General features: G+C 34.8%; 1 protein-coding gene across 2 annotated transcripts in view; it reads right to left on the bottom strand.

Moving 5' to 3' along the window:
- The window catches only part of ARHGAP29 (Rho GTPase activating protein 29), a 78,576-nt gene that overhangs the window by 33,813 nt on the left and 20,998 nt on the right, over positions 1 to 23,765 (bottom strand). For both annotated transcript variants that reach the window (XM_081225949.1, XM_081225948.1), the window contains exons 3-7: positions 13,613 to 13,747; positions 3,877 to 3,973; positions 3,438 to 3,510; positions 1,020 to 1,068; positions 461 to 598 (exon numbers count right to left, since the gene is read on the bottom strand). In XM_081225949.1, the coding sequence (XP_081082075.1) occupies positions 461 to 598; positions 1,020 to 1,068; positions 3,438 to 3,510; positions 3,877 to 3,973; positions 13,613 to 13,747 (492 nt within the window). The remainder of the gene's footprint in view (positions 1 to 460; positions 599 to 1,019; positions 1,069 to 3,437; positions 3,511 to 3,876; positions 3,974 to 13,612; positions 13,748 to 23,765) is intronic.

Genomic DNA, 23,765 nt, shown 5'->3' with positions numbered 1-23,765 from the left:
CTTCTCAGGGTTTTGATAAGGATTAAATGAGATAATGGATGTTGAAAGCATTTTGTCAACTGTAAAACACTGGGAAAATATTAGCTATTAAGATTTTCCTTATATGTTTCCATTGCCTTCTGATCCGACAGCTACTGTTGTTTTTGTCTCCTTTAACCATATTATCTGATTGCATTTCTTTTCACCCACTAGAGTATGACTTCTTTAAAGACAAAGACAGTATACTATCTGTCTTGGTGCCCCCAGATCTAGTGGTTGGTCCACATCAATGTTCAATAAGTATATTTATTGTAAGAAGAGTCTTTCCTATTTTAAGAGAAAATGGGCAATGATTTAATGCACTACAATGAAAAGAGCTACTAATTTGGAATCATATTATTTATAGTCTGTAGAACATTAATCACAAACAATTCAGTTCTTACGTTCCAAAGTTAATCAGATGCCCTAAAGGGCAACTCACCCAAGCTCAGCTTCTTTTCAACCCATGAAACTATGTTCTTGGTATATTTTAACCATGTTTTAGCATATGACAAAGCCAATTCTATAGAGTTAGTGTTCTTTAACAGCATGCTGTCTAATTCTATAGGAGAAAAACTTCCTGAAAATAAAAATATCAAGGTAAGTATACATTAAATATGAGTTCATAACTCTAAACAAAGAAGCATTCATATCCTAAGATGTTCTTCAATGAAAACTGGTTTAAATATATGTGACAAATTCATAATTAAAGGTCACAGTTTAAACTGAAAATTAAATTATATTTTTTAATAAATGTGTATTTCTATTATTCATCAAGTTACGAGCCCTATATAATTCTTGATCAGTCTATCATCACATTATCTATCTACTCTAGCAGGTTTTTTTCCTTAAGTTTTATATGTAAAACTTCACACATCATTCATTTTACGTCTGAAATGGATACGTTAGGTTACTAAGCAAGGAGAGATTAAGTAATCCAAAACATTTATCAAAAGTAACTGTAAAAATTTGACTGAAGTTTTAAGTACCTCAAGCATTACCTTTTTCACTGGATGAGTCCACTGATTCCACAGAAACATTTTCAAAAGACTTAAAACATGGAAGAAAACAAATTTAAGATTAGAGCAGAAGATAACAGAACTTGGCTTCAAAATTTTTTCACTCTAATTTGTTACTCTGACATAATTCCTACTAAAGAATTTCAAGCATTTAGAACTCAAAGGGCCTGAGAAGTCTGTTTAAATGCCAGAACAATTAATAAGAATTATATAGCTTTTTACAACAGCAGTTCTCAAGGTCCAAGAATGAATAACCTCATTGTTTACTAACAGCATTAGTTAACATTAATGAATCCATTCAAAACTTTAAATTCTGCAGATCTCAAAAATATTAGTCAGCAAGTTATAGAAGCAATCTAAATAGACTGCTATTTAAATAGAAGACAAAGACCTCTCTTTTTCAGCCATCTTTTATCGTTTCATTATATGATAAGCTGTCTCTGAAGGTCCACTGGACAGCTTAGTGCAGAACTTTCTATGATGATGGAAATGTTCTACATCTGCACTGTCCAGTAAGGTAGCTAATAGCTACAGGTAGCTATATGAGCATTTGAAAAGTGGCTAATTTAAATGAGAATTAAAATTTTAATTTAATGAATTACATGTGACAAGTGGCTACCTTATTGGACAGTGCAGGAAAAGGTTATCTACCGAAATTGTGAGAGTTTATATTTAGTTGGGCAATACGGAGTATGAAGGAATTCAATGCAACAGGAATCAAGTAAAACCTGGGTTTGAAGTCAAGCTCTATCACTTAGTAGCTGTATAACACTGAGCTATGTATTTATACTCATTTAACTTTGGTTTGCCCTTCTATAAAATGAGGATAAGAACATTACTTCATAAGACTATTTTAAGGATTAAGATGATGTAGGTTTAGCACAGTGCATGGTTATCTATTAAGCACTATTAAATAAATGGCAACTATTATTTTATTTTTATTTTTTTTATTTGCAATACGTGGGCCTCTCACTGTTGTGGTCTCTCCCGTTGCGGAGCACAGGCTCCGGACGCTCAGGCTCAGCGGCCATGGCTTACGGGCCCAGCTGCTCCGCGGCATGTGGGATCTTCCCGGACCGGGGCACGAACCCGTGTCCCCTGCATCGGCAGGCGGACTCTCAACCACTGCACCACCAGGGAAGCCCGGCAACTATTATTTTAAAAGATATTTTTCAAAACTCTTCATTGAGCGAAGTAATTTTATTAGTAGTATATCATCATGGATTTTTAGATTTCAATTTCTAGGGTAAATTAAAAACTGCAAAAAGGAAAAAGTATTATCCTATTAAGAATTAGTATGCATGTGCACAACAGAAGTACACGAATAGGAGATATGATTTACACCTAAAATTTAAATTGTTTAGACCCCTTTAACACTGATATAATGTTTTATTACACTTTCTAAATTAGCAGCAAGCTTGAAAATATGAAATTGAGGAAAAATCATAAATAACAGCAAAATATTTAAAGATCTCAAAATTCTTCATCATTCTGATATGGTTTCTACACTATCCTCCTTTAGTCCTTCAGTCACCAAATGGATGACTTCAGAAGTAGTCACAATTGTTTTCTAAGTACTGTAGTACATATAACAAATGCCTTAAATAGTCATTCATATTTTGTATTATTTATGAAAGATCTGTAGTTTCTATATTATTTTGATATAATAACAGGTACTTGGCACATTTCCAAATATTTGTTGCAATCCTTTTGGATTCCAATCCTTTTTGGAAATCCTTAACAGGAAATGATCAACATATGTCCCTAATGCAGTTTGTTTAAATACCTTGCATTTGGTGAAAAAATTTTAGTCAAATGAAAATATTACTACTACAATTAGTATAAATCTATAAAGCAATATTCTACATACATTCCTAATGCTCTTTTATTTCATAGCAATTTTTCTTCCAGTTAGGAATCAGAACCCCAATTCTCTAACATACTTATAAGGATGCTCTCAGGGAGAATTCAGACCTTCAGTTCTGTTAATAAGTGTTTCCTGGTAACAAACAAACTGTAGGATGTGTGAAAAGATTAACACCCTCTTTACTTCTTGCATCATTTTTCTACCAGTCTTAAAATCTGCGACAATGTCAGGAAGGAAAAACAGCTATGAATTACTTACTAAAATTTTGGACCATAGACATATAGGTTCATTACATAAGACACTATAAAATTACCAGCTATGTTTTTTAAAAATGATGGTTCCACTTCAAAGGTACAATTAAATTTTTGGTCCAGAAACTGACCATAATTTATCATATTTAAAATGAACTGAGCTGGGTTTTTTTGCTAAACTAAACACCTATCAAAGATTAATGCTGAGATTAAGATTAGGATATTATTAAAATATTAAGTTAAAAATATTAAAATCTTTGCTTTCATACAAACTTGGCCTACCTTACTTTCCCGGGAAACAGGCAGTCGCAATAATGAATCATTGCCTACATCTCCCATGAGGAAGTTTGTTAGGCTATCCAGGGGAATTAAAAAAAAAAAAAGAAATGGAAATGAACAAGTCATGACATTGCTCTGTCACAAGCTTTACATTCAACATGTCATCTAGGTTAAATTTTTTTAAAGTAAGAACCTTAGAAATAAACTGCTAGGAATCTATCCACATAAACCACAGTCACTTGTAAATGGATGTTGCTTCTAAACAGCTATAAACACCTCCAAATACAGCAGTAAAGCAACACAGAATGTAGCTTTTCTGAAGTTGTGATAATATTTCATGCTAGTTAATACTTTACTTTGCATGTATGTACTGAATTATTGTGACATACTCTCATTGAGACATCTAGGCCCTAATTTCTTTAAATGACAGTCCTATACTTACATATTTCCAAAGGTAAAGGCCAAAGTTTCAATGGAAGAAAACACTTCTCTGAAGAGATCATTTTTGTTTTCTTCATTTACTTCTGTGAAGTTCACAGCTTTAGGGAAAAGTTGGTTACAATAAATGAGGAGAAAATACTTTAAACTAGTTTTATACAAAGTCATTTAATCCCTTAAAAATCCATCATTACTACTAGAAGCATTAGAAGATTCAGAAGCTGAAAAGCCTAATACACAAAATAAATATGATGTTCAAGTTGTTCATTAAAGAAATCATACAAAAGAATCACCTCGCATAAAAGTAGCCAGCATTCCAACCTGACTGCTCCACACATTACATAATTTGACACATCTAAAAAGTGACTCAATGTGAAATCAATTGATCTTGAGTCACACAGTCCATGTTACACCAGCCTTCTCTCATTAAGAGTGCTCTGTGTTTTTTTCTCTTGCTTATTGCTTCATGGCATTTTTTAAAAACAGCTAAATGCACTGTGGCTCACTTAAGTCAATATGAAGTACATTTTCCACTACAAATTACCAATATTTGAAGTCACATATACATTTGACATAACGTAAAACCTATATACAAAGCATACCAACTAAAAACACACAAAGCTTAAAAATTTTTTAATTCCTATTTATTTATACCGTTATTTCTTATAGGGTCTTGGGCTCTGAGGTCCATTTTAATTGATACATAGCTGTCTTTTGTTTATCACAGGGACAGTCTAACATTTTGCATTTTGTTAAAATTATGAAACATAACTGAAAAAGGTTTCTTATCATAACTTCATCTGTATGCACCTTTGTTAAAAGCCCAGATACAATCTACAGAGACAAAATCTGAGGGTTGAATAGGTAATTTTTTTAAAGTAACTCATTCTACTCAGATTGAGTTTAAGGAGCAACTGGCTCCCTGTATCCCACCCTCCCTAGGATCCTTGCCAATAACTGGAAGGAGAGAAACCAAGTGGAGAGGAAGCTATCCTTTGTTTTAAAACATAGTTGTTCTTAAGCTTGCCTGCACATCAGAATTACTTATGCAGCTTTAGAAACAAAGTCTGAGTCCCACCACCAAAGATTCAGATTTCACAGGTCTGGTGAAGCACATATATTTGTTCAAAAGCTCTCCCAGGTGATTCTAATGTGCAACTAGGGTTGAAAATGTTTCCTGGAAAGCCAGGATTCCTAAGCAGGGATCAATTAAACCTTAAGCCTGGAAGCCTCATGAAATTACAACCAAGATTTTACACGCCTTTGTAGATATAAGGGGCTAAGGTCCACACCTTTCATGAGATCCTTCTAAATATCCCTGATACAAACAAGAAGAAAAACTTAAGAACCGCCATAAATAATTTTTAAAATATTTTTTGATTTCTGCTCTGGTCAAGATGGAAAAACAGGCTTATATATCTGAAGCAACTAAAAGAAATCTGTACAAAATATACAAAACAGCAGTTTTCATGACATTAGCTATCAGGCAACACAGAACAAAAATCCTAACAGACAAGAAACAAACATGGTGAGGCTCTACAACTGCCCCAAGCTTACTGCCTAATAACACACAAAGATTTCTAAGCAAAGGAAACTACCAGAGATAAAGAAGGTCATTTTATAATGATGGATTCAATTCATCAAGAGGACATAATTTTATACATTTATGCACCTAATAAACAACTTCAAAATGCATGAAGCAAAAACTCATAGAACTGAAATGACAGATTCACAACTACAGCCAGAGATTTCAAAAACCCTCTCTCAATAATTGACAGAACATGTAGACAGAAAATCACTAAAGGATGTGAAAGCCTTCAACAATACGATCAGCCACCTTGGCGAGACCGACATTTAAAGAACACTCTACACAATGACAGCAAAATACATGTTCTTTTCAAACACACACTGAATATTTACCAAGATGGACCATATTATGAGCCATAAAACAAGTCTCAATGGGTTTAAAAGGATTCAAGTCAGGCAAAATATGTTCTGTGACTAGATGGAATTAAATTATAAAAATATCTGGAAAAATCCTCAAATATTAGGAAACTAACACACTTCTAAATAAACCATGGATCAAAGAAGAAAAAGGGAAATTAGAAAGTATTTTGAATACAATGAAAACGAAAACACAATATATAAATATTGGTGAAGGTGGTGGCAGAGAGGCACAGAAGGGAGGGATGACAAAGGGACATGCATTACCTGGATTGTGATGGTTTCACAAGGGTATGCATATCAAAATTGATCAAATTGTACCCTTAATTTAAATATGTGCAGCTTATCTGAAGTCAATTATACCTCAATAATGCTGTTTTTAAAACTGCACTTGAAAGTAGACTTTAAATGTAATTTATAATGTAATACCAGCAAAAATGTAAAGCCTACTCACTATTTCCCAACTTTAACCCGTTAGACTTTAAAGAAAAAAATACTTTATAACACTTTGCAAAATTCTATAATTATTCTTCTTTTCCTATAAATATATTTTTCAAAGCACTAAACATGACTGGGATATAACTGTAAGTAGTGAAATAATTGTAAGTAGTAAAAAGACAATTATTTGAACCATCTTCAATCGTTATCTTCATCCCTACTCAAATGAGGTTACAGCCATCTAATGAAAATTCCTATTACGGGCCTTGCCTCTACTTCAAAACAGCTCTAACAGCTCTATACTTCTAATATCCTTTCATTGTTTTTTTGCTCCTGTCCAGTGTTCCAAAGAAAAGTCTTTGGCTCCTTTCCAATAATAAATCTCCCCATTCTCTCCCACATTCTCCAAAACCCTTACCACCATTACCCCTGCCTCATAACTTCACTATCTCCTACCAACTGACATTTTTTCTTATGCTACTAACAACATACCCAAATCTTTTCTACAGGAAAAAAATTAAATTTACCATATTTCTTCTTAAAGCTACCATCCTAACTAATTCAGCATTTCTTTACTGCTAAAACTTTATAAATAGATAATGACAATTCACCAGGATTTGGCTTTTCATCCAGTTTAATGGTTAGCAGGAGTTGGAAAACTTTTTCTGTAAAGAGCTAGATAGTGACCATTTTAGACTTTTCAGGCCATACAATCTGTTGCAACTATTCAACCCTGTATAAAGTAGCCAAACATAAACAAATAAGAGTAGTTGTTTCCGATAAAACTTTATTTACAGAAACAGGAAGCAGGCCAGATTTGGCCCACTGGTAGTAGTTTGTGCACCCCTGGTTAAAAGGATGGGTTCCAAAGCCAGTCTGCCTAGGTTAAATCCTAAATCTGCCTCTTAACGAGGTTAAGTAACTTAACTGTTCTGTTCTTCAGTTTTCTCATTTATAAAATGGGGATAATAATATGTATTTTGAGAAACACTGTGAAGATTTAATGAACTTAGAACAGCGCTTGTTACACAGAAAATGCTCAATAAATGTTAGTTATTTTCACTCAATACCACTGAACAACACTGTCAACAGTAACCTCCAACTGTTTTAGTCAAACTTGGAAGTCTTTTTCCTTCTAAGTTTTCATCCTACTTCACTGTTCTGCAACTCTGAATAACTCTACCACTTCATACATATGCAACCTTGGACAAATCACTCTATGTCCCAGATTTCTTATCTGCAAAATGGGAGTTGATATAATAATAATTTGCTGTGAAGATTAATGGGTAATCCATGTAAAGAGCTTAACAGCATCTGGCATACAGTAAGTACATCCTCAATATATTATGTCAGCTATTATTAATACAAATATTAACCATTTCCTTCTATCTTGAAGCACTTTGCTTAGAAGCAATACATTATAGCAACTAGAAAATGCAAGGCTTCAGAGTTTCAAACCTGAGTTCAAATCTGACCCTTACCACTTCCTGTATCACTCTGGATACATCACCTAACTTCAATTTCCCCATATGTAAAATGGCGTGTTACTGAAAGGAACAACTGAGAAAACAAATGTAAAACACCTAGGGTACAGTGCTTGGTATTTAGTGAATATGAGCACCCCCATATTCTACATCTGATCTGTGCTTCATACAGTTGTTTCCACTCAGCCGGCAGTTCTCATCTTGGCCTTCTTCTCTATACATTACCCCCAGAGAATCTCATCCACTTTCAATACCTTTAAGGGAATGAATCCTTAAACTACCTGTCTAGTTTTACCCTCTGAGCTCCAGACCCATATTTTCGATGGTCTGTTTGATACATTCCTCCCCCTATTTCCCAATCTTTACCCACCAGCACTGCAATCTCAACATGTACTAAACTGAACTCTCATCTCTTCCTATCTACTCTGCCCCTCAAGCCTACTCTCTTCCTTCCGTACATTCCTTAGCTCATTAGTTTTGCTTCCAAAATGCCTCTAACTTTTTTTTCTTTCTTTCCATTCCTGTTGACACTGACTTAGTTCAAAGGCCATATTTTACTTCTAGTTTGGACTATTTACCAACCTGCTAAGTGGCCTCTCTGTCTCCACTCTCTCCCCTCTACTAGCTGACCTTCGAAATCAACTCAAGATTTTGCTTAAAGTTTAAATAATTGTCTCCCTTGGGTTCCCTATTAAGTCACAACAATGAGCACTAAGACACATTTAGTATCTCTTTAAGAAAACACATGAATAGCTTTCATACATATAACCTATTAGAACAGCAACTTTCAAACAGTTTTACCACAACCTTCGGTAAGAAATACATATCACATCGTGACCAAGTATACCATATCCACGTAACAGTTATCAGTTACATAACACCTACAAAGTTTCTGAAATATCCTTAAGTCTTATACAATGAGTGTTACACTCTGATTTTCTTTTCTATTCTCTTACATATTTTAAAATGCTGGTTACAATTCACTAACTCGATGTCATCAATCAAAAGCCAAAGTTTGAAAACCACCAAATTAAAAGATATAATGGAAGAAAATTTTCACCATTTGCACAGGGAAAGTTCCTTAGGGAGAAAAACAAAACAAAAGCTACAAGATTTATAAACTGAAAACTTCACACTGCTTCTGAGAAACAAAAAAAGACAACCTGAAGAACTTAAATGCAACCATATTCTCAGATAGAAATGGTAAGTATATAAATTCTCCTTAATTTTATTTATAAATTTAATTATAAATTAACTATAATTTATACATTCATAAACTTAACTATAAATTAATTTATAAATTTACATATTTAACTCAAATCACCCTCAAAATACCAATAGGTATTTTCTGGAACTAGACAAGCCAATTCAAAAATCTTGATGGAAAAATAAAATCCTGAGCAAAAAGAGTAATGGAAAGAGAAGCTACCCCAACCAGACAGTAACACATACTATAAAACCACAATGAATGGGGCCTCCCTGGTGGCGCAGTGGTTGAGAGTCCGCCTGCCGATGCAGGGGATACGGGTTCGTGCCCCGGTCTGGGAGGATCCCATATGCCGCGGAGCAGCTGGGCCCGTGAGCCATGGCCGCTAAGCCTGTGCGTCCGGAGCCTGTGCTCCGCAACGGGAGAGGCCACAACAGTGAGAGGCCCGCATACCGCAAAAAAAAAAAAAAAAAAAAAAAACCACAATGAAGACAGTATGGTACTGGCACATAACTAAACAAATCAAGGGGATAGAATAAGGTCCAGAAATAAATATATGTGACAATTTAGTGTGTTTATGATAAAGATGGCATCTCAAACCAATGTGGAAAATATGAATTATTCAATAAATTAGCTAGAAACATAGATACTCTAGAATGTATCAAAGATTTAAATTTAATAAGTAACACCATGAAAACATTAGAAGAAAAAACAGTGGAGAACGCTACTATAATCTCCAAGCAGTGAAGTCCTTCCCTAATACTCAAAAAGCATATAAAAGGCACATAAAAGATTGAGATAGAAATGCAAAATAAAACAAAATACCATAAGCAAATCAAAAGATAAAAAAACAAACTGAAGAAAATCTGCAACTTATATCAAAGATTAAGGGCTAATTTCACTTATATGAAGTTTCTATAAATCAATACTAAAAAAGGACCAACTATCAAGAAAAAAAATGAATAAACAGTCAAGTCACATAAAAGGATGTGCAAATGACTCTGCAACATATTAAAAGATACTCAACTGTACTCAAAATGAGGCAAATGCAAATCAAATCTATACTGAGATACCAGTTTTTACTATCAGATTGGGTAACAAAGTTTGGTAACCAGCTTTGTTGGCAAAGGGGTAGGAAGTCAGCTTCTTCAGCATGGCTATCAGAAGGACAGAACCTCTACAGAGGGCGTGTAGCAATATACAAAATATAAATGCACATGCGCTCTGTTCCAGTAACTACCCGCCTAGGAATACACAGGGCTACTCATTGAAGCACTGTTTGTAACCAAAAAAACTGGAAACAATCCAAACATCTATTAGTAGTGAACTGGTTAAATTAATTATAGTACATCAGTATAATGGATTATCATGCAGCTTTGAAAAAACAAAACAAATAACAACAAAAGAAGAAGACTTTTTATATACAGATAACTCAGAACAATGAGCAAGGAACAGAATGCTACCCTTTGTGTAAAGAAGAGAACATGTTGTGTTTGCTTCTATATGTGTATAATGTCTCTGGAAAGATACACAAAAAACCAGTAATAGTTGTTGCTTATCTAGGGAAAGGAATGGTGGCTAAGGTCTGAGGTAGAAAGACACTTCACTGTTTGAATACTCTTTTATACCATTTGCACTATGAATCACGTGAATGAATTGCCTATTAAAAAAACTTAAGTTTCAAAACAGAAAGAAAACATGAGGCATCTACAATTTTGGATGCATAATTAAAGCTTATTTTTCTTTTTTGTTTCCAATTTTTAAATATAGGGCAAAATACAAATCATGAAAAACCTTAAAAATGGTCCTTTTAAATTATATTACAAATAAGATTTACCAGAATACTTCTAAATGACGAAAACACAAATACTAAGTACATAATAAATTACTGAGTGCTACGATGCCTTCATCTACTTCACAAATAAGCTGTATCTCTCTTACCATGTTGCAAATATTTTGTAAGACTGAACTTCCTGCTTGGAAACAAGAGGAGACACAGGAAATACAAATCACTATTAGAATGAATGGGGAGAAGCTAAGGATTCTTCTTTTAAAGTTATTAAAGGTAAATTCTACATTTAAAATAAAAAATAAGAGATGTTAAAAGATTCCAATTTTATTCCAATGCGCTTATTCTTATTATGCATAGGAAGTGGATAGATTTCATGCATTCAAACCTGCAGCAGCACAAATAAGATTATACCTCCCTGATCTAAAGTTATTACTCTGTATATGTTATTTTTTAATGGTTTGGTATATTTGCAAAATGCATCTGACAGTTGCAAGATCTCCAAAGCAAGTCAGGTTACCACTGTTTTTTAAATGTAAGTAGGAGGTTAAGACAAAATGATCACATTCCTGACAGCTTTCTGATCATAATATACAATAGTTTTTAAGTTTTCCTCTTTAATATAGAAGTAAAAATGTACCTTTGTAAGTTTTTTGAAAACATGAAAGTAGACAGCGTATGCAAAACATTTAGATTGCCACAAGATAGACATTCAAAAATGGTTTCTACCTCCCCCTTGCCTTTCCAGGGTTTGAAAACAAAATTACCATTCAATGAAAGAATTAAATAAGCTCCAATTTGACATCAATTTTCCAGGTTACTGAATATTTTTCATTTGGGGTATCAATGATATTTTTACATGGCCTCAACAATATGGGGGGGTATTTAAAAACTTAAACTTACACCAAAGAAAACACAATTTTTAAAGTTTTCTAGCATCATGGAGTCCTACTGAAACAGAGTAAGTTCCCCAACAACAAAGTAATTTTTTAAATTTCATCCAACAAAGAAGTAAAATCGTTAACAATAATTCCAAGGGTAAAGACAGTCTTAGAGGGAAATAATACTCAAAACATTGCTTTACCTCAAAGAAAAAAAGATCTATAAGGCAGCTGAGAGGCCACTTTCTTCAAGTCTGTTTCTGGAATGTGGACATCAACAGACACACTCCTTCCCCAGGACATCCTGACTGCACACAATAGCTACTGACAACAATTGAATGAACTGTGGTCGCTATTTTCGCTATTTCCAAGCATGGAAATTTTACTATCTACAGACACAAATTTCCCTAACTTAAGTTAAACTGCACTTACAAACAATCTATTTTAAAACAAATTTGGTTACTAAGCATTTTTAAGAGTCACAACAGAAGCTATCCATTTTGAAGCCATCCACATTTTTTTCAGTGCTTGAAATACAGGAAAAAGAGAACCATGCAAACATGATTAATCTACATAAAAAGTAGGGAAGGCAGTTCTTAAGTATATAGACTGTATTTTATTGACAAGGTTTTTATTTTCTCTTCCTGCCTCATCCCCTTGACACTTGCCCTTTGCCCTCTCTACATGTGAGTATGTTCATTAATCACATCCTGGTCTTCACATCCAGAGTTCTCATACAAGCACCCTTTATCACAGTGCCAATCCCCACTCTAACCCGGTTAATGCCCACCTGACCTTTAAGACTCAGGACAGGTAATCCCTCTCCTCAAAGAAGCCTTTTGAGTTTCCTTACTCAACCCATGGTGACTCACTTTTGTTAAACATTTTAATTCATATTACCTATCAGATTGACATTTAACACTGACAATCACTTCCTAGAATATGACACTTTTAAAATTCCATAACATCTTTCTCCAGATCATCTCCCTACTTCATTAGTGTTTCTCAGGTTCCTCTATCTTCTCTCTGTCCCTAGGATCTCACACTCAGTCCTCTACTTAGTTTGCACACTCTGAGTTGGTGTCATCCTCTTCCATCACCACCCATAGACCAACAACACTCAAGTCCAGGTGCTCAACTCCAACTTCAACTTAATCCCTAACATTCAACCTGTCCTATGTTTCTTCAACAAGCCATCCCCTCTTCAGTGACAAGCACATTCCATGACTACCACACCCCAGCTTCTGCCTTAAATCAGACTATTAACCCTCATCTAACCCATTATTTCTAACAATCTCCTAACTGAACTCCCTGGTTCCAGTCACATTCTTCTCTATCTTTATATAATCTTCACCCTCAATCTTTATACAGTGCAGCCTAGGATAACAGATTCTAACAATTTTTGGTGGCAAACCATTTCATCAAGGGATAATGTCCCAATTCTTACTTCTTTTAGCACATGTAATATATATATATATATAGACACACACACACATATATATATATACACATATACATACACATATATGATAAACTTATTTTCCAATTTTAGTTTCATTTTTCCACATTTGAAAATAAGGTCCCAATTAAGTCTTCTTTTTCTCCATTTGTTTTCCTCCTTTAAGTGGAATCACTACAAATGTCCATTTTCCAGCACCAACTGTCTTCAGATAACAAAGACTTTTTGTACCCTAATAACTTACTTCAAAAGAGCATATTCTTTCAAAAAACTCAAAAATTGTAAACCTCAGTTGTTCAGTTCATTTCAGTTAGCATTTTTAGAGTGTTTCCTGCCAAATAAAGTTTTAATTTTTAAAAGAAAGAGAGGTTTAGGTGTGACTTAGTGGGGATATTTAAATACCAAAGTGTATGTAACTCTTAATGATACACATCATACAGATGCCAAGAGAGATGGTTCTATAATCATTATAAACGAAAATGTATCATCTGGATCCTTTTTGCCCATGCCAACCCACTGTTAATATTATCTTTCTTACCTTTCACTTTTGCAGTAAGCATTTCTGCAGCATTTTGAAGATCAACAGAATTGAGGTTCTGATGTTTATTCATTACAGACTTTAAAACACGAAGAAGTTCGTCCAGACGTATATGAATGACTTCTTTAAAACAGTCTTAAGAAAAAAAAAATTTTTTTTTAATTTGTTAAATCAACCATTTTGAAGCACATTTCAGGTAGAAGCAGTGGCTCCACAACTTTTGCCTACTGTATGTTCACTTTTATTTTCACTACTGCAATTATATGTAATTTATTTAGCCTTCAAAAATCCATGATCATTTTAATTCATTAAAGATTTCAAAGTCACTCACAGTCATGGTCAACTTAGCACTACCTTTTTCAGTTTTCTCAGTCTAAATGTGCTCTCCAGATTTCCCTTGAGGCAACTTTACAAGTTTTTCCTGTCTTACAGTTTTTACTATAATATACTTTTTAATATATATGGTAACAGAGTTAAAGCCCTATAGTGCCTGATATATTAACTAATATTAAATAGCACTTACATGTTAAGTTTCTACGTAAGAATTGACTCTTTGCATTAAGTTATTATCAGATATTAGAAATGAGCAACTCACAGGCATATATATAAGGACCACCACCTGACCTGCACATCTTTAAAACTGTGGTATAATTTACATACAATAAAATGCATAGATCTTTATATGGTTCAATGAAATTTTGTACTTTTTAGAAAAATTGAACTAATTGTCGATGATGAAAAATTGGGGGATCATTACAAAAGCTCCAGATTTATGCCTACCCTTGAAAAATCAAAATCTGGTTATACCAGGCCCCCATCCTCCTTGGCCACAAGCAGCTGAAACAGAGCAGTACTGCTCTCTTAGGTGTGCTTCTTTCCCAGTCCCTACCTGCCTAGCCCTAGTCTGCTCTACCCATTTTACAGCAGCCCTGGTCAGAGGGACACAGACAACGTTTTATAACCCCTGGAAATAAGGTGACCATATAATTTATCTTCCAAACCAAAATACTCTAGCAAGAGAAAAGGTGGGTACTACTCATAATCATGCCAGCAAACAGGCATATCCCTGGATCACCATTCCAGGCAAACCAGAAAGTACAGTCACCCTAACCTGTAAAACCCCTGAAGTAGGGACTTCCCCAGTGGTCCAGTGGTAAAGAATCTGCCTCCCAACGCAGGGGACGTGAGTTCAACTCCTGGTCGGGGAACTAAGATACCCACATGCCACGGAGCAACTAAGCCCACACACCACAACTACTGAGCCCGCACGCCACAACTACTGAGCCCGCTTGCCACAACTAGAGAGAAGCCAACACGCTGCAATGAAGAGCCCGCACGCCACAATGAAGAGCCCACGTGCTGCAACAAAGACCCGACGCAGCCAAAAACAAAGAAATAAATAATTTTTTAAAAAACCCTGAAGTAAACCTCAAAAGTTTGAAAAGACAACCACCTGAAATACAATACTCTGATGTAATGTTCATTTCTATAACCTTACACATAGCACTAGTGTTTAATTAACAATGGCACATTTATTAAGTGCTTCCTATGTACTAGGCACTGTTAAAAGCACTTAAAACCTATTATCGCATTGAATTTTCGCATCAATTCTATTAAGTAGATGATTTTTTAAATCTCCATCGTACAGATGAGAAAACTGAGGCAAACCTAAGTTTACCAAGTCAGAATTTGAACCCAGAGAGTATAATTCTAGAAGCTAAGCTCTTAATACTGTCTCCCTATTGAAACAGCTTAAAAAACAATCAAAAACATTTTTTAAAAGAGTGTTTTAGGGCTTCCCTGGTGGCGCAGTGGTTGAGAGTCCGCCTGCTAATGCAGGGGACGCAGGTTCGAGCCCTGGTCTGAGGGGATCCTAGATGCTGCAGAGCAACTAGGCCTGTGGGCCACAACTGAGGAGCCTGCTCGTTTGGAGCCTGTGCTCCGCAACAAGAGAGGCTGCGATAGTGAGGGGCCCGCGCACCGCGATGAAGGGCGGCCCCTGCTTGCCGCAGCTAGAGAGGGCCCTTGCGCAGAAACGAAGACCCAACACAGTAAAATAAATAAATTAATAAATTAATAAAAACTCCTACCCCCAACATCTAAAAAAAAAAAGAGTAAGATGCTGATTAAAATTTTCAAAAAAAGAGTGTTTTATAATTATGCAATTTTTTTCCAGAAATGTTAAAAGATAATCACTAGAAAGAAAAACTGTCTATAGGATAAAAAACAAAAACAAGTAATTCTACTATCATCTATCAAATATTCCATTCATTAACAGTATTATCAAGAGAGAAATAAGTAGTATAAGAGCAGCAGGCAAGGTGAGTGCAAGGTGGGGAGCTGGGTACATTAGGGCAAAGAGTATCCCAGGAAGGGGTAAAGAAAGAATAGTTCAGGTAGTGATGGAAGGAGAGAGAACAGAGTGCCTTCAGGAAAAAATCCAACTCATTCATCCAAAAATTTTAATAATAGAAAAAGAAACACAGGCGATTAGGTGCTGGCTTAAGCAGCTTTGGAAGTGATTGGAGTCTGTAAGATTATAGGCAAAGGAAATGCACATAAGCACTGTACTCTAGTTGATAAAGTGTTTTCAATGAAGATTCAGGTTAAAAATGTTGATATTGCTATACATGTATCCTGGAAGTGAACAACTAGGTAACTGGACAGTGGATGGTGGGAGCCAGGAATCTCACTGTTGGAATGGAAATTTACAAATAAGCAGGGAGAGGAGGCTATAATGATCCATGTGGTGATAGATTAGAGTTGGATACTTCCATAAGAATTCGTATTTAGCTTAATATAGATATAGGTGGCTAGAAATATTTATAGATGTGTGTATATACACAGGTTAGGACACATACATATATTTCTTTTCTTCATCAGGTGAGAGGCCCTAAAAGAAATGATGCCCCAGTAGCAACAAACATACCTAGCACCGTGATCTTGGCCTCTAATACCATTCTCCAATAAAAGGAACCAGAGCTCCTTAGAGAAATGGCTGGTTCTAGGACTGTGTCAGGAAATAACACAAGATGAGTTAGGAGCATCTTGTAATGCCAGAAAGTAAGAGCTTAAAAAAAAACAAACCCTCACATTGAAGAGGGTATGCCAAAGGTGCACAGGAACCAACTGAAAGACCTCCCAATGGCCAAAGGTGGAAAAATTTGAGCAATAAATTTTAAAAGTAGCACTGTATGATAACTCAAAGTATAAAGGAAATATCCATGAGTCCATATTGATACAAATAAATGTCTGAATAAATTAATAAATGGAAGGAAAGAGACAACTCTCTTGTATAAAAGAATTCCAAATAAATTATATAGATATTTTGTCCTCAAGGAGGCGAATCATGTGCACAGTGACTTCCTTCCAAAGAGTACAATATGGAAAGGGGGACAAAAAGATTAAACTAAACAAACTTGACAACTACTTCTTATGACAGATGATCAAGGTCACCATTAACAGTGATAAATCATGTACTCTTGATAATGACATAAGAAATATGTCCCTTTACATCTGTTAGCTTCCTCTCAGTATCCCATAACCCCAGTCTAATCATGAGAAAAACATCAGACAAATTCTAATCAAGGCGCATCCACGACTTCCCTGGTGGCGCAGTGGTTAAGAATCCACCTGCCAATGCAGGGGACATGGGTTCAAGCCCTGGTCTGGGAAGATCTCACATGCCGCGGAGCAACTAAGCCCGGGCACCACAACTACAGAGCCTGCGCTCTAGAGCCCGCAAGCCACAACTACTGAGCCCACGCTCCACAACAAGAGAAGCCACCGCACCACAACGAAGAGTAGCCCCTGCTCGCCACAACTAGAGTAAAGGCCGCGCGGAACAAGGAAAACCCAAAGCAGCCGAAAAAAAAAAAAAGGCGCATCCTACAGAATACCTGACCAGTACTCCTTAAAACTGTCAAGGTCATCAAAAGTAAGGAAAGTTTGAGAAACTGTCATAACTAAGGAGAGCTTAGGGAGACACGACAATTAAATGTAATATGATACAATTCTGGAAGAGAAAAAGGACATTAGAAACAATTTATGGAAATCTGAATAAACTATGGGCTTTAATTAATAATATATCATTATTATCAAATATCGGTTCATTAACTCTAACAGATGTACCATACTAATGTAAGATGTTAACAAATAGAGGAAACTGGGTGTAGGAGTATATGGGAACTCTCTGTACTATTTTCTCAATGTTACTGCAAATCTAAAACTGTTCTAAAAATAGTCTATTTAATAAATGAAATAGAAATGGACAAAAGATTTTAGCAATTTTATGTACTGTTGGAATTTTTCCCATAAACATATATTACTTTTATAATTTAAAAATTCATTTATAATTTTTTAATTCCTAAGGAAAATGTAAGCGTGTAATTTCAAGAATTATCTTAATTAAATGATCACTATATATTTTGTCTGTTTTATCACTGTGGATATTAGTTTGGTCGGTTTACTTAGCTGAGGCAATACAGCTTAGTGGTTGGTTAAAAGCATAGTTTCTAGAAACAGACTGCCTGAATTTGAATTCCAACTCCATGGCTGATAAACCTTGGGCAAGTTACTTAACCTCTCTGTACCTCATCTATATAAAAAAAGAAGATATTGGTAGCTACTTCATAGGGTTGTTGGACTAAATGAGTTAAAACACATAAAGCACTTGGAACAGTGGCTGGAACATAGTAAGCCCTCCATAAATGTTGGCAGCTATTTCTTTTAGTTTATACAGAAGTAGAAATAGGTTAACAACATAGGCTAGGTCTGAAATAGAATCAAGTAGCTTCGAAATGAAAGAAACTTCTGGGACAATAATATAATTTGAATACCTATAAAAAATAATATAAATGTATTTTTTCCCAGTTTTGCATTGCAAAGCCTATCCTTTGTTATATATATAGTATATATATATATATATAGTATATATATATATATATATATATATATACTATATATATATAACTAAATAAAGCTATTTTATGGTAATACTTCTGCCTACTTGTCAAAACCAAGGCTGAATCTAATGTCATAACGAGTTGTGCTATACTCTTTCTGAAGCCTAATCTATGTTTGTCTTAAAAAAGAGAAAGGTGGGAATTCTCTGGTGGTCCAGTGGTTAGGACTCTGCGCTTTCACTGCTGAGAGCCCAAGTTCAATCCCTGGTCGGGGAACTAAGGTCCCGCACAGCGTGGCCAATAGAAAAAAAAGACAGAGAGAAAGGAAAGCCAGTCATTTCTATCCCCTACTGAGGTTTCACAATAAAATCTACAGATACTAACATACTTAGGAAATACTAAGTAAAAATACTTTGTCTTATTTTGAGGTCTCAGGACAAAAGAGCTTGATTTTTGTGTGTCAACAACATCAATATTCAAAATTAGGGTTGGATATTAAGCAAGAACTACAAAATACTAATGGTTTAAATGCCTAAATAAACCAAGTTAATAAATTCTGGTCTTCTCAGAGTCAAGGAAATTAACTATGTGGAATAAACATATTTCAAAATTATTATAGTGTCTTTGTATGTTTTAAAAACATACTATTATATGTTTTTCAATGTTCCTAGTTTTAATTTCTAACACAGTAAATAGTAACAGATACAGCCCACAAAAACAAAAACTTTTCTGGATTCTCAATAATTTTTAACAGCATAACGGGTCCTGAGGATTGCTGCTATAATTTTTCTTTAAAATCACTGCAGAACATTCCAATAATTGTCAACATAAATGTTTTACCAATTTGAAATTCTTTTTTTCCTACAAGGAAGCCCTTATAAACAGATACTGAAGTTGTTTCAAAGCAAAATACTAGAAAACAATAACTGAGTTATTTAGTAAGAAATTTCAAAGTATCTCAAATTACCCTATAAATAAGTCCAATTTTCTGTGATTGAACACATCTCTGAAGGCTATAAATCAACAGAAATGAACAAGACAGCTAAATTTAACAAGCGTTAATTACAAAGATTCATAAATTCTCCTATGTATTTGAGTAGATGAGTCAACTACTAGGACATCAGTATATTCTGATAATACTTCAGCTGGGACTTTTTTATAAAACAGCAAGCCCTTAATTACGTTTTATGAGTGGTAGAACGTTCTATTTTCTTACAGTAGAATAAAGCTACCTCAAATTATTTTTATGAAGCAAAAGCCTCACGAACTTTTTTTTTCAGAAAGTTTTAAATTTAGGCAGCTCCTTCACCAACACTAAATATCCCCACATCAACAGCAGCAGCAATGAGCAAAGCAAAAGAGAGAGTAATTTTTCTTCCCTAATACAGAAGAAAGGTTAAGTAGCTGGTTGGTGTGGTAGAGAACAACAGAGTTAAAGCAAGAAACCTGAATTCCAATGTTTGATCTGCCACTTGCTTGAAATGACCATAAACAAAACTCTCAGTTTCTCTGACCTCAGATTCATCATCAGTAAAACAGTTGTTGTGAATATCAAATAAATTAACAGAAATGAAACTGCTTTATAGTCTTAATATATGTAAACTATTATTACTATTAAATCTGTAAACCATTCAAACTAAATACCTTTGAAAACAGAATTGCCTCACACAGAATTACACTCAGTAACAAATTACAGTATGGTCCCACAATATTTTGGCTAAAGAAAAAGAGACATTAAAGTTAAATTTCAATTTAATTTTATATGTAAAATCTAAATTAGTAAATTACTTAGAAATAAAATCATAATTAAGAGTATATTTTACAAAAATATTTCTATATCTATCAAGTTATAGTATTTCATTTAGTCATATAATTACCAGATAATTTTTAAGTTTTATAGTGGTCACGTTGTAAATGTAATAATTCAATTTATACTACAAAGGTATTATATATGCAAATATTATAATGTTCAACCAGTCTTAACACCAGTTATATAGAAGAGTAAAACTCCTGTATCCCAATGTTTGTGCTTGTTTATCTACCATCCCTATATGGTATTCTGAATTTTAGTTTATTGTTTCATTCATTTGTGCCATTTATTTTCTGCTTCATTCAGCTTATCAAGTGAGAACAGATTAGCCAGTTCCACTTTTTGGTTCTCATGCATTAACACAATACTGTAGTGTTTATATTGCAAACACTTCATGGAAATGCTTATGTAAATAAATGAAAAAACAGTGTTTTCCTTGATTTAAAAAAAACTGACAATAATTTTTAACATCAGTCTTGTTAATTCAGCTTAACCCCTCTGGGAAAGCAATGAAAACAAGAAGGAAGGAAAATGTTTCAGAACTTATCACTAGGAAACTCACTTTTTTTTTTTCTGTAATGACTTCTGAATTTACAGGATAAAATGAAGCCTGAAGTGCAGCTTTCGTTATCCAGCCACTTGGGGATTGTAAAAATAATAATAGCTGACATTTTAAAACACTTATTCTATGAGCTTTATATAAGTGAATTATGAACTCATTTAATTTTCACAACTCAATAATGTAGGTACTATTATCTCCTTTTAGCAGACGTGAAACTGAGGCAGAGAATATAAGTAACTGGCCCAGGGCTATATACAAATGGTGGCAGAATGAGGATTCCACCTCAGGGTTCTGGCTCTAGAACTTTAACATGGTTAAAGAAGTTACAGCTTAATGACAGGTATACTCTGCAATCTGTGATTTAACAGGCTTTAACTTCCAGTCAAATATGCCAGTTAGCTACTGTAAATGGTAACATTATGTAAGCCATTCTAGGTAAGTGCAGAAGAGGAAAGCTATCTCCTAAGAGCTGGCACATGTGTAATAAATGAGCTACCTGTATTTCATACTTCATTCCTCAAGGCTTCATTTTGTACCTTCTAGGCACTAAGCCATAAACTACTAACATTCATATTAGCTTTTCCTAAACGGTAACCATTGGAAATCACTTCTAGAGAGGTTTACTTCTAAAAAAACATAGCAGGAGGACATATCTGAGGCTAGCAACTTAATGTTTCCAATATTTCACAAAATATCTTGCACACTATAGAGGGTGAACGTTAAGTAATAGTCAACAATGGTAAAATTAATACTCACTGGAATTTGTCTAAATAAATTTACACATCCTTCTGTATATTCATTTACTCTGGAAAAAAAACTGGGGTAATCCACAAGACAGGATTTCAATTAAGACTTTGAAAATGTATACAGAACTTCCCTCTCACAACATAATATTTAATGACATTAAAATGTTTACTTAATTCCTTCTTTCAATAAAATTTGCTTTAGAAAGTTAATATACCACTTCTGACTATAGTTCTGTCAAATTTAGGACCCAGAATTCATCAAAAGCTATCACTTAAGAGATCAGTTACATTTTTACAAATTAAAAGTGATACATTCAAATTAGAAATCATTTTTAATAATGAGAGAACTTAACTAGTTTATCTAAAACTGATGATAAAGTTTAATCTTCCTTTCTAGCCTATTTAAAAAACAAAACAGAAAAACAAGCCACCACTGTCACAACAGTAAACTTTTATTAAAATCCATTTAAAAAATAGTGTTACATAATCAAAAAGCGACAAGAAGTATTAGACTAACCGCCAATTTTTCTTCAAATATGTTATAATGGCAATGGACACTGCCAAGCATTGAGTACCAGACAAATTAAGCAATTTGCACTACTCTTTCTAGCTGAATTAAAAGCCTTGCACTTTTCAAATTCCCAGATTTTGAACTTCCACGCATGGTGTTCCACCTGGGAATGGGAAGGTATGTCACAAAGAGAGAGTTTAAGATTACTGTATAAACTAGAAGAACATTTATGAATGTGTTCTTCGGAATTCAGAACACATTATTCCTCAGGGGGGCAACCATAAACCTGAACTGGTACTTAGACTGCACATACATTAATCTGCAGTGTTATATTTAAATACAAAGGACATATGCATAATTGCGTGCCTTCAGCATTTTAACATAAGATGGAAATTTTGCCCTGTAATTATTCATAATGCACCTTAATGACACTAGATGGAGATCTAAAACTTCAAATTCCGCATCTGTTACTTATATAAGACTACAGGGTAACCTCCTCCTGGAAATTAGTAGTAGACAGAGAATCAACAAACTATCACTTACCCTATCAAAGTAAGCATGTTCATAGTCCTCTGATCTCCCACATTAAGCTCTCCACTTTTTGTAAATAAAAACAGTAGAGGACTTCCTTGGTGGCACAGTGGTTAAGAATCTGCCTGCCAATGCAGGGGGCACAGGTTTGAGCCCTGGTCCGGGAAGATCCCACATGCCACGGAGCAACTAAGCTCGTGTGCCACAACTACTGAGCCTGCGCTCTAGAGCCCACGAGCCACAACTACTGAAGCCCACACACCTAGAGCCTGTGCTCCGCAACAAGAGAAGCCACTGCAGTGAGAAGCCCGCGCACTGCAATGAAGAGCAGCCCCCCACTCGCTGCAACTTAGAGAAAGCCGGTGCGCAGCAACAAAGACCCAAAGGCAGCCAAAATAATTAATTAATTATTTTTTTTAAAAAAAACAGTAGAGACAGTGCATACATATCTTAACTCTGTTGGGGGCAAAGAGGTCTCTGGCAGACACTAATTTTTTTCTAATCAGTTCATCAACACCTACTGCAATACGAGCTTCACGTTCTCACTTGGGAAAATTTCATACACCCACACTTAAGAAAGTTATCATAAAACTCACATTAAAAAATGCTACAGACTGGTGGGAGGCGAATGTCCTCTAAAATGCATTATATAGTTCGAAAACAAATACTTAGCTGTTTTCTTCAGCCCTGAATTGTCCATATTGCGAACAGTGTCGAATTTCCAACTCTAATCAATTTTTGGATCACAGAATTATAAAATCAATAGCATTTGGTGTAAGTGCCTCATTCTTAACAAATTATTAAATGACTTAAGCCACATTCCAAAACTAGTTAACAGCAGAACTAGGCCTAGAACGTAGGTTGTGTGAATCTCTTTCCTGAGCTCTTTCTGTCATTCCTTACTACCAGTCGCACCAACTTGTGTAAAATGCTTGGAAAGCGATCTGCTAGTTCAGACCGAAGGATGGCATGAAAGCTAACATTCCAAAGGCAATTTGAGGGGGACTCCAAATAGATTCCAAGAGTTCCTCTTTCTAGGTAAAATTTTCCTTAATTTGCTCCACTAGTAACTTTTTCTAGGCTTGCTTT

Source organism: Mesoplodon bidens, assembly GCF_964165515.1.
Source record: "Mesoplodon bidens genome assembly, chromosome: 2".
NCBI classification, from domain to species: Eukaryota; Metazoa; Chordata; class Mammalia; order Artiodactyla; family Ziphiidae; genus Mesoplodon; species Mesoplodon bidens.
Note: the sequence above shows the minus strand (reverse complement) of the source record. Positions and strands in the feature narration are given on the sequence as shown.